At 40.1% G+C, this 12,704-nt stretch overlaps 1 protein-coding gene across 9 annotated transcripts in view; it reads right to left on the reverse strand.

Annotated features, from left to right (window-relative positions):
* Positions 1 to 12,704, reverse strand: part of MSRA (methionine sulfoxide reductase A) — a 390,657-nt gene that overhangs the window by 205,688 nt on the left and 172,265 nt on the right. For 8 of the 9 annotated variants that reach the window (XM_017961766.3, XM_031669923.1, XM_003902435.5 and 5 more), the window contains one exon: positions 3,472 to 3,591. The exons of the other annotated variant lie outside the window; for it this stretch is intronic. In XM_017961766.3, the coding sequence (XP_017817255.1) occupies positions 3,472 to 3,591 (120 nt within the window). The remainder of the gene's footprint in view (positions 1 to 3,471; positions 3,592 to 12,704) is intronic. 9 annotated transcript variants of the gene reach the window in all.

The following is a 12,704-nucleotide window of genomic DNA, read 5'->3' on the forward strand; positions in this document are numbered from 1 at the left end:
TCTCTCAGCTACTATGAGAAGCCACGTTATCTTTTCTATATGCCTAGTCACAACTCCAGTTTGGGGTTCGGAGTCACTGGCCTATCAATTTCCACATAGAAATACCATTTGGACATGAATCCACACCCTCTCTGGACACACGCTGCTTCTACACTCACACCCACACTCTCTCACTCACTTCTCCCCTGTTAAGGCTGTGCAGACTCACTGGCGCAGCAGGGGTAGCAAACTTCAGCCGATGGTTCCTCGGCCTGTGTTCACCCACCTGTGTGCTGAGATAATGCTTGTGGAAGCTCTGATGTGTGTCATCACATAAGAGGTTGCACAGAGCAGTAGTAAAGCTGGCCCTGTGGATTCTGTTAACCCCTCCTCCCATATCTCTGGCATCTGCCCCAAGAAACCACAAGGTACCTCAAGCTCAAGCATACTGCTTTATGAGAGAAGGAATTTGCACACAATCCAGGTCCCTATGCTTCTTTTCTTGACAAAATAAAAGTAAAAACCTTTACAAAATATTCACGGATTGTGATCAAAGTTTTATAAACTTAATTGCAAGCGCAAGAGAAAGCAATTTTGAAATCAGTGCAAATACTATAGTACAGACTAGTATTTCCCCCACACTGGACCTCAGCAATTACTATGCATCTTACCAGAGAGCCTTGGGTTTTTTCTTTCCTTCTTTCAAGTCAGACCCCTCCAGGGCTGACTTGTTCAGCAAGGCTTTGAGCACCAGAGGCTTCAGAGGGGAGGCCCGCCAGTGTAACCTGCTTTATGTCTCCCCCACCCCTCTCCTCGGTCAAAAATCTTTAATTAGCCGGTTACCATAATTACTCTAGCTAGGGACCTTATTTGTTCTCCTTCTCTGTTATTCCCAGGGACCCGAAGGCTCCACCACTGCTGTGCCAGGGGGACCTTTCTATCATAGCTCCTCTCTGCCTTTTTGTTTTTCCCTTTTATGATCAGAACAAAAAAAAAGCCTAGGGAAAGAAATCATCTCTCCTTCTGTGTCTGGGTAAGACCCTACAACTATCCCTTTCCAATCAGGAACAAGTTTCCATGACAACCATGCTTCCCAATGCTACTGTTAACTTAGCAGGTAGTGTTCATATCAAATCGAGTTATTTACCAACCTCCGTGGTTTCTGTACTTCACCACTGCTAGAGGCCTCTAACACACCAGCTGTTTGCATGAACTGACTTTGCCCTTTTTCCTTCTAAACATAAGGAAGACAAAAGAATTTCCTTGGCATTCTCCTTAATCATTTAAAAGCACACCAATATAATAAAAAATATAGGAGAAAGATAGATATGAAAGAGAATTTGTGACTTGGTGGAACGAAGTACAAAGGGATAAATGGAGAATGGCTGGGATATGATGACAGCTACGAGACTTACACCACGGTCAATGGCATAGACTTTGAGCTGAGAGCTAATGAGGTAGGGATTCCTGCTAGGTATGACCTTAGGTAAGTTATTTATCCTCTCTGAGCCTCAACACTCCCTCTGTAAAAGATAGAAACTGACATACTTCATGGAACTGCTTAGAGAAAAGCAAAGACAGAGAAAGTGCTTATTAGAGTGTCTGGCATATAGCATGAGTTTAACACATGGCAATTATCATGTTGTTATTAACATAAACAGCTGAACTGAAAAGGGTTCGAGCAAACAAGCAATCGCAATATTCTAACTGATCGTTAACATTTTGCTGGTTGAGGATAATAGGGATAAAGCAGTAGATATTTAGGGGTTTTCTTAGCAACCTTTTTCTCTTAGGCCATTAAGTCATGTCTGGAATGACAGGAATGAATCTATTCATTTCCATTCCTCAGACTTGAGAGGATACACCTGGGTGATCTCCAGGATTCATTTGAGTCTATTTATAGCTATGCATAGCATTTGTTTAATTTTGAAACAGAAGTAAAAAAAAAATAGGTTAACCATTAAAATATTTGTTCATTATACCACATTCTCCATACCAATCAGAATATTTCAATCCTTCTCTAGAGCAAGAAAAAATAAGAATGTGCACATTTTTATAATATTTTCATTGTTGTACAGCTCAAATTTTATTTCAAAATAAAATTCATATTGTAGCAAACACATCAACATGCTCATTATTCACCAAGCTCCCACACTCCAGCTTTTCCCCTCCATCATTCATGGTGCCCTCGGAGGGCTGAGTGCATCCTCCACAAACCGACTTACTTAAGCCTTTATTTTAAAAAGATAAAACTTCACATTTTACACCCCATTTCCATCAATAGAGTGGACTATAGCTCCAGATACTCCCTCCCTATTAAGACCTCTTAAAATGGTGAATGTAAGTTTTTTAGAAAAACATTTCAAATGCTACCTGAGCTGGCAGGAAAGGAAAGGAAATCCCTGAAGGTCAGAAACAAATCCAGAGAGGTAATGTGGTATTCGAGATAGAATTTGTCATGAGGGCATCTGCCTATCCTGTTAACCTAGAGTAGAGGTCAGCAAATTTTTTTCCTGTAAAGCTCCCAACAGTAAATATTTTAGGCTTTGCAGACCACACAGTTGGTTGCGAGCACTCAACTCTGTCACTGTAGCATGAAAACACTCATAGATAATATGTAATAATAATAATAATGAGAATAGCTGTGTTTCAACAAAAATTTACTTACACAGATAGGCAGCAAGTGGGATTTGGCCTATGAGTCAATAGTTTGCTGATGCCTGCATTATAGCATGGCTTTCAATGTTTTTCCTTCCAGAAAACACAACCAGTATATGAAATGTTTGTCTCATGTGGTAGATTGTTGCAATAATGGTACTGATTCTTGATACCTCCTATATTCTTGCCTTTGGGGAGCCATCCCATATTGTCTCTGGCCTAGACCATATGACGTGCTTTGGCCAATGGTATAAAAGTGAATGTAACACAAACAGAGAATGGGGCTCATCCTCGCTTGCTGCTCTTAGGTTCTCTGCATCCACTACCATGTGAATTAGCTCAGACCAGCGTGCTAAAAATATATGGTCCATCATCCCCACACCCCAGCTGGCAGTTAGTGCTAACCAGCAGCCAGCACCAATTGCCAGGCCTAAGAGTAAAGCAGCCTAAGCCAACTAGCCCCCAGGCAACCCACAGGTTGACCTTAGCCACATGAGCAAATCCCAGGTGAGGCTAACAGAAGAACCACAAAGCTGAGCCCAGCCTCAACTGCTGATCATCAGAATTACAAGCTAATAAAATGACTGTTTGAAGCCACCATGTTTTAGAGTGGTTGTTCCACAGCAAAAGCTAAATGATACATTCCACAGGAAGATTATCATCTTCTAAACATATAAAGTGAGAGGCCCACAAGTATATTTATGAAAATAATAAAGACTGAAGAAACATTTAAAAAAAAAAACATATTTCCATTTTAAAGAGCCTGTCACCCGACAGTTGTGACAAGCCCTTCCTTGTTTCTCCTAGTAATACAACAAAGCAAATTCTTCCTACCTGAGCAGACTTCTTTATAAGTAGGATTTGAAGTATAGCCTCCTGCAAAACCAACTTGAGTTGAATATACTCCTTTCAAGACCCAGAATTTCCTTTCAGCTCCCCAGAAACAGCCCATTCCTTAAAAAAAAAAAAACAAAAAGATATTGATTATTCAAAACAAAGCAGTCACTGCACATTCACATACCTGTTAGACAAAAAAAAAAAAAAAGGTGCTCCTGTCATTTGATAACCAAAAATGACTAAGATTTTATCTTTTAAAGAAGGAGAGTTCTTAACATTGGTAAATAATTTCATTTACAATTATCTGCATATAATATCTCTTTGCTTTAGCTGTGCGAAAACTTAGAAGGCCTCAAATTTAATGGAGTTAGTAAATCTACACATTTCCAAATAACATAGTAAGGGGGTAACTATTTTCATATTTCCACATTCAATTCATAACTTGAATTAATAGAAAATTTACTGAATTATCCGCTCCCTGGTCACATATTTTTTAAAAAAATATTTTAACAAAGTATAGCACTAAGTTACTCATTTTAATGGGAAAACTTCCAAAATCAACATAAATTGGTGCATATTTCCAATTAACAATGTCACATATGTGTTTAGCGTTTTAAATTTTTTTCATCACTATAAACTTGCATGTGATAAATCATTGCTTACCCAAAAGTAAGTTTTTCTGAGTTTTATTTCTGGATATAATGAATGCAGGAGAAGGGTTTGGAGGGGAGACAGGGAGAGAATGACAACAACAAACAAACTCACAAAAGTAGCATTCCATTCGACTAGCAAACACTGTGTCTATACCAGTAGCACAGGATCTCTTTGAACATCTGATGAAAATCACAACCCATCTCCCAAGAACACACACACTCACACACATCGAAAACGTTGCCGTGTACTTCCTTTGGCTCCAAATAAAGAACCTTCATTTTCTACCATAAGTTTCTAAACTGTCCAGTACAACTGGTGTTCTATGGCCCATTTCTAGATGTAAAAAAAGATTACTGCCTCACTCAAATTTTATATGGCTTTATGAAGTTACATATAACTGAGATCCTGAGTGGAACAACAGTTGGTAAATTAATATACACTATACACCTCTCATTCCTACACTCACTCGATTTACTAGATTTGATGACAGAGCTGAAAGATAAATTAGAAGTTTACTGAAATTCTCGACACTCTTTAATATTCTACTCTAAAAATCCAAAGCAACAAAACCCAAAAAGCAATTTGAATAAAATTATACATTATACAAAAATATTCTATTTGCTAAAATGTGTTAACCAAAACTAGGTTAACATAAAAATATAAGACCAAATAATAAAATTTAATGCAGTGAAAAATTATTGTTGTGATAACATTGCAACATGGAAATGTCTGTGATATCATAATTATCTAAGGCTAAAGTAAAAAGGAAAAAACACAATTAAATGCATTTTTATTACAACTATTAAAGAATTTCACACCAAAATTAGACTAGAAGAAAATATACTAAGTATACTACAGTGATAACCATGACTGTATTATAGTGGTGACAATTTAGGAATATTTCTTCATTCTTCACATTTTTCTGTAATAGATTCCTATTACTTTAAAAATTAAAAAATTTACATTTTTAAAGAAAGGAAAAATATTCAAAGAAATAACATGAGCATCTGCTTATGCTTATGTTACACACCACTATTCCATTTTTTCCATTTACAAGTGAATTGCTTGCTGCTAGTGAATATAAATAAATATTTACTGAATATCTATAAAAATTAAGTATCCACAGGTCTCCAGCAAAAGGATTCACTATTCATTTTCCTTTGTTGCACTCCCTGGGATGAGGGGAGGATGACAACGATTCTCTGGAGAAGGACAAGCTGTAGGTAAGCGGAGAAGCTTCACTGCGCATAAATGACCATGAGGGCCCCAGGATCTGTGCAGAGCGCCAGGCAGAAGGCAGCCCACCCCTGAAGTTCAGGAGTCTGCAGAGTTTGTTGAATAAAATATTTCTGTGCTGCACAATGACTAACAGCGATGGCACCAGAGAACACCAGAATCCTTCAACCTTCATGTACAAGGTTCGTGACAGGCCATTTTAGTAGCCAGCCTGTCCTGACCTTTGCCCATGGTCCCACTCCAGTGGCCCCAGGTTTTTAAAACTTAAAATGTTTTTGGCCAAACCAAGCAAAACATTACCTGTAAGTAGAGAGATATTTAATCCACTTTTAATGCTTAATAGGGATCAAGTAATGACCCCATGAGGAGAATGAATGACCAGGATGCAGGTGGGCAAGGGTCTGGGCTGCCACGTGTGGCTGAAACAGTGTCTCAGGGACTGGAATACGGTCAATGTCCACATTTCTGGAGAGGAATGTGACTTAGGACACAGGTTGTTAGGAGGATAAAACTCCATGTAGCAACATTTCAACTAGGGGCTGCAGGTTTAACCTAAACATTCTATTATGTGGCTTTGAAGGTGTGAGTGTGAAAATTGTGTGTGTGTGTGTGTGTTTAAACAAAGAAAACAGGCTTATTTATAGCAAAATTACTCATACATTTCAATAATCTGGTAATCATTATATCAGCAAATAAAATATAGTATGCATTACTTTCTTTAAATACTTCTTTTTAGCCTTTTGTTATAAAATAAAACTGATGCAAAAAAAAAAAAACACACACACACACACACAAAACAAACATATATTTCAATGCACTGTTATTAGGCAAACACCCTGACAACCACCACCGGGGCCAAGAATCAGAAGTTTGCCATCTACCCTGGACATGCCTCCATGTGTGCTACACTCCAATCCCAACAGACACCCGATAGCCCAAAAAGTAACTGTTATCTGACTTTCACAGTAATCACCTCCTATGTTTCTTACACTTTTATCACCTAAGTGTCCATCCCTGACATTACAGTCTTGCTCATTTTTTAAATTTGGTATGTCTTTAAGTTCTTTTTTTTTTTTTTTTTTTTTTTAAGATGGAGTCTCCCTCTGTAACCCAGGCTGGAGTTCAGTGGGGTGATCTTGGCTCACTGCAACCTCCACATCCTGGGTTCAAGCAATTCTTCTGCTGCACCCTCCCTAGTAGCTGGGATTACAAGCACATGCCACCATGCCCAGCTAATTTTTGTGTTTTTAGTAGAGATGGGGTTTTCTCATGTTGGCCAGGTTGGTCTCGGACTCCTGACCTCAGGTGATCTGCCCGCCTCAGCCTCCCAAAGTGTGGGATTACAGGCATGAGCCACCACACTCAGCCATCTTTAAGTTCTTTTAATCAATACATTGTCTCCATTCTTTTCCTTTGACCTTATCCCTTGAAGATCACAGTCTAGTTGACCTGTTCAGTTTCTCACACTGTGGATTCTGAGGACTGTGTTCTCATGGTGCAATTCAATTCATGCCTCCGTCCTCAGAGGACAACTTTCTGCAAGTTGACAGAGGCTTCATCAGACTCAGAATTGATCCTTTGGCAAGACTAGAGGTGGGGCTATGGATGGTCTTTGATTAGAAAGCACAGAATGCCTAGATGTCTCTTTCATGTCTAGTTAGCATCCATGGATGCTCAATGCCTAGATGTGTTAATTCCTGGAGAGTTGCAAAATAGTGATCTTCTAATTCTATCGTTTCATTTTCATACCTTATAATGAAAAGCTTCCCCTCAGCTACTACTTTGTTACTCAGTGGTACAATTCATAAGGGACAGGGAAGATAAATGCTTGATTAATCCATTTACATAGTGTCTTCAAGATGATGAACTTGCTATCTCCCAGGCTAATCGAAGAGTTTTTTAAACATCATCATAAATGTATTCATTTAAACATATTTGATGATTTCAATTACTGCTCTCGTGTAAGCTCCAATAGTCATATCTTTGGCCAGTGAGACCTTCTTCAAATTGGCTCCTTGTCTGCAGTCGTCTCATAGCTTCTTTGCTCTCTGGTTTGACAGGACGTCCTAGACTCACCTTGTACACTTCCTACCCCAGTCCCAGAATCAACCATTTCACCAAGAAGCCTAGTTTAATGGGAAAAGGCACTTCGAGATCATAACATGGGTGACAATGAAGCACACTGCAGAGCGCACAGCCATGGAACACCAGGGGATGATGTGGCTGAAATTTCCCATCAAAAGGTAAGTCCCATCAGACCCACTAGATTATAAGGTCAAGGGGCTGCAGCCACAGTCTATCACAAAAAGGAAGTTGTACATCCGGAATCACGCACAAGCAGGACCAGAGGGCACACGTGAGCTGCATGAATAGGGAGCCAGACTCCCCCAGCACCCGCCAGGCTGCACCAACTCCCTCCCTCACACCTACAGCTGTGCGGCAATCCTGTAAAACCAGCTGGGGGCCAAGAGAAAGGCCATTTGGGGGATAGGGGTGTGGGGGGGTTTGAATGGTTGGCTCGTTATATGGGTGCAGGCTGGAAATGCAGAGCAGCCACACTGCAGCCTTACTTGAGAGTGGCCAGGAAAGACAGGGGTAAGGAAAAAATCCTTCCAACTGGTTCCTTCAGAGAGGGAAGAATAGCCCAAGCTCAGGACAGCTGTGGACTCAAGGGCAACTGCAAGTGGCTTGAGTGACTAGTCAGAGGCCAGAAACACAAAGACTGGAAGATGAGGAATTAGGAAATGCGGGGTAGAGGGACATAGGTGGACGTGTGAGAGTGAGTATGCCACATGAAGATCTCTGTACCACATGATAATGCCAGTCAGAGGACATCTACCATGAAACAGGCACTCATCCACAAAGCATGGAAAGGGGCCCAGCCAGGGGGTGCCAGCCAGTGTCTTCACTGGCCACCCTAGTACCTGCGTGATGGATGCAGGAACAAACTGGCCACAATGGCAGAGACCTAGGTTACACATGGCCCAACAGCATGCACACCCACTCAGCAAGGCCCACCTAGCTACTGCCACCACCAAATGTCCAAATGGCCAGCAACAGAGACTGTCACCAAGTATCTTACACAGCACCACTCGAGAGGACCAACCCACCATTATGGTGGCAAAGGATTACCCCAGGCCCCTTCCATGATGAAAGGGCCAGTGATGCGTTCTTACACTCACGCACGTGTATTCCCGGCATGGGTTTGACTTTCCCGCCTTCAGGGTCTTGGCCAACTTCTATCCCATAAATAACATCCATCAGACCAAGCAACTCACTTTGCAGCAAGGAAGATGCAGCAGTGAGCCCACAGCCGGTTTCCACCTGTTTTATTATACTGCACGTCGCCAGGAACCGCCATCCTGAAAAAGCACTGGAATGGCCCCAAGGCACAGCCACATCACCAGTTCAGAGAACGAACTCTGTGCAGGTGGGTGCCAGACTCGAGGACACTGAATCAGACTCCAAAGGTAGAGACACACCATGTTCTCCAAATGAATAATACATGTGTTTGGAAAGCAAAGGAGAGAAACAGGATTGACTTCATTTACCATCTCAGGGACCCATCAGGAGACTTTGCAGTTTTTGTTCCCACAACTCTTGGTTCTGTAGAGTTATGGGTCCTAGTCCCCCAAACAGTACACTTTCATCCAGGAATATAGCAAGAGTCCATTGAGTTATACGATACAGCTATTGCCTGGGCACTCTGGGCTCCTTGCTACAAGGACAAGTAGGCAAAAAGAGTTTGCCAGGTGCAATCATCCTATAAGCAGTGTAGAGGATCTCTGTTGCACCACAGCCTTGCAAGCATTTGGTGTTAGAAGTATATAAATATTTGCCAATTGGATGGGCTTAAAATGATATTTCAGGCCAGGCATGGTAGCTCACGCCTGTAATCCTAGCAGTTTCGGAGGCCGAGGCAGGCTGATCAAACGTCAAGAGATTGAGACCGTGGCCAGCATGGTGAAACCCTGTCTCTACTAAAATTACAAAAATTAGCTGGGTGTGGTGGTGCACGCCTGTAGTCCCAGCTACTCGGGAGGCTGAAGCAGGAGAACTGCTTGAACCTGGGAGGCGGAGGCTGCAGTGAGCCGAGATCGTACCACTGCACTCCAGCCTGGTGAACTCCAGCCTGGCAACAGAGCAAGACTCCGTCTAAAAAAAATAAAAATAAAAAAGATATTTCACTGTGATTTGTTATATACATAGCTAATCACCAGTGAGGTTGAGCATCTCTTCATACAGTATATGGGCCACGCATGTTCTCTCATTTATAAAGTGCCTTTGTCCATTTTTCTATTGGGTTCTTATATTTTTCTTGATTTTTTTTACAATTTTTATGTTTTGAATGCTATTTTTTCCAGTTATATATTTACAGATATTATCTCATATGTGATTTGCTTTTACCTTCACTTATGATGTCTGTCATCACACAGATGTTTTAAATTGTAATGTGGTTAAATTTCTCTATCTTTTCCTTTATCATTTGTGTTTTTTGTACCTTGTATAAGTCCATCCATATATAAAGATTATAAAGATAATATCCTATATTTTCAGAAGCTTTAAAGTTTTGCTCTTAATTTTAGGTTATTAATCCATATGGAAGAATCTTTGCGTAGGGTGTGAGGTGGGGATTCAATTTATTTTTTCTATATTGATAACCAAGTATCCCAAATAAATTGCTATTAAATAATCCATTATTTCTCCCACTTATCTCTAATGCTACCTTTATATGACGACATTGTAAGTAGTCCCGTTTCTGGGCTTTCTGTTATGTTCCATTCATTTGTCTATTCCTACACCAATACTATCCTGTTTTTCATCATTTATTCAACAAATATTTATTCACTGCCTACTATATGACAGGAATTGCTCTAAGCACCTGGGATAAATGAGTGAACAAAGCAAACAAGATCCTACCCTGTTTAGTGTGTATACTCTGGTGGGAAAAAGATTAACAACATTAAAAATAACAGGTAGATGACATAGTTTGAAGGTAGAAAGAGCTATAAAAAATGAAAAGAAAAGCAGAGCAGGTCAGAGAGATCAGGAGGGCTGGGAGGGCACAATTTTCAATAGGGTGAGCCTCAAAGGGAAGGTGGCTGCAAACAAAGCCATGAAGGCAGTGAGGCAGTCACCCATTCAGATATCCCTGGCAAGGCGCAGAGAAAGCAGTCTTACAGGGACAACAAGAACGTGCCTGCTATTTGTAAGGGGCAGGAAGGAAGCCAGTGTGAAGTAGCAGGACACGGATCAGAGAAGCCAGATGTGTAGGGCCTTGTGGGATCATTAAGGACTCTGGATTTTACTCTGAGTAAAATGGGTAGCCACGGTAGAGTTTTGAGCAGGAGAGGAAATGACAAAACTTATGTTTTACAAGATCACTCTGGCTGCACTCGGCTGAAAATAGACTAGAGTGAACCAAGCACAGAGGCAGTGAACGGTTAAGAAACTATGGCTGTAATCCAGGTAAGAGATAATGGTGGTTTAGACCAAGTGGTAGCAGAGGAAGTCATGGGTCATGATTAGATTCTGGATATATTTTGAAGATAGAGCCAAAAGGATTTCCTGACAGATTTGACACAGAGTTTGAGAGAAAGAGAGGGTTATGGTTGACTCGAAGATTACTGGGTTAAGTGGGGAACCCTGTGAATGGAGTAGATTTGTAGGAAAATATCAGGGGGTGGTAATCAGGCTAGTTTTAATGAGTCAAAATACCTAGTACAGTAAGTGTTCTTACCTTGTACTTCTTCAAAATTTTCTTTGTTATTCTTGGCCTATTACTATTCAGCTTTAATATCAGCTTGTCAAATTCCATAAAATATCCTTTAAAATTTTTAAATAGCATTACATTGAACTTACAGATGAATTTGGAAATATTTTGTCATATTAGTAATTTTTTTGGACACACAAGTTTATTTGTAAATTTAGTCAACATATATAATTGACCTAAAAACTTCAATAGAAAGATAAATTTAAAACCACTTGGAAGCCCATCTCTATAAAAGTGATTTTCCCAGGACAGTAACCAGATGTAACCTAATCCAACACCATCTTAACTGGCAGAGGTTCAGGGGGCTGGAGCTTTGTGCTCCACCCCCACACCAAGTTCTTATAATACACATGTCACAAGAAAAAGAACTTCGGTATTATTTCCTCTTAGCAGAGGAGAAAAACTCAACCTAGTTATGAGACCAACCACAACACAATGAAAAGCTGCACTAACTAGTTCAGAATACTAGTTAACAGGTGATGCTAGTGTGAATAACTCGTATTTTATTCTAGAGCCCTTATAAATAAAATCCTCCAGTTAGTGTTTGCATTATCAGCTAGAGGGTTAGCTAACATGTGGTAGAATGAGGACTTATGCAAGGTATAAATGCACACAGCACTTTACTACTATGAAAACAATAACATAGCTCTCCATTTGTTCAAGTCTTCTTGGATGTCCTTCAATACCAAGTTATAATTTTCTCCATAAAAATCTTAAACATGTGGCCAGGCATGGTGGCTCATGCCTGCAATCTCAGCACACTGGAAGGCCGAGGCAGCCAGATCACCTGAGGTCAGGAGTTCAAGACCAGCCTGGCCAACATAGTAAAAACCCCATCTCTACTAAAAAATATAAAAATTAGCCACGTGTGGTGGCATGCACCTATAGTCCCAGCTACTCAGGAGGCTGAGGCAGAAGAATCGCTTGAACTCAGGAGGCAGAGGTTCCAGTGAGCTGAGATTCCACCACTGCACTCCAGCTTGAGTGACACAGTAAGAATCCATCGCAAAAAAATAAATAAAGATCTTAAACATTTGTATTACATATAGTTCTATGTACCCCATGATTTGTGGTGCTGTTATAAATACTGTTTTTTCTACCATACTTTTGTATTACTTAGTGCTGGTGTATAAAACCACCCTGATTTTAGTATGCCTTCCATACAGCCAGAAAGAGTGGAGAATTCTAATGTAATTTCCATTTCATTTCCTTCTTAACCCATGAATTACTTAAAAGTATACATTTTTGTTTTCAAACATACGGTCTGTCTGGTATACTACTTTTACAATTTTATTTCCAATTTGATTGCATTGCGTTAAGAGAATGTGGTCTTCATTATTTTGAAATTTGTTGAGGCTTATTTTGTCACCTACAACCTGGTGAATTTTTGTAAATATTCTATGTGTACTTGAAAAGCATAAAATTCCTCTCTATATTTAGGTACAGGGTTTTACAGACATTTATGTAAAAGCTTATCAATTTGTTACTTAAATCATCTATATATGTTTAATTTTCTGGCAAATTGAGCCATCTGATTCTTAGAGAGTCAATTCAAATTTCCTCCTAC

The sequence above is a fragment of the Papio anubis genome, chromosome 8 (assembly GCF_008728515.1).
Source record: "Papio anubis isolate 15944 chromosome 8, Panubis1.0, whole genome shotgun sequence".
NCBI classification, from domain to species: domain Eukaryota; kingdom Metazoa; phylum Chordata; class Mammalia; order Primates; family Cercopithecidae; genus Papio; species Papio anubis.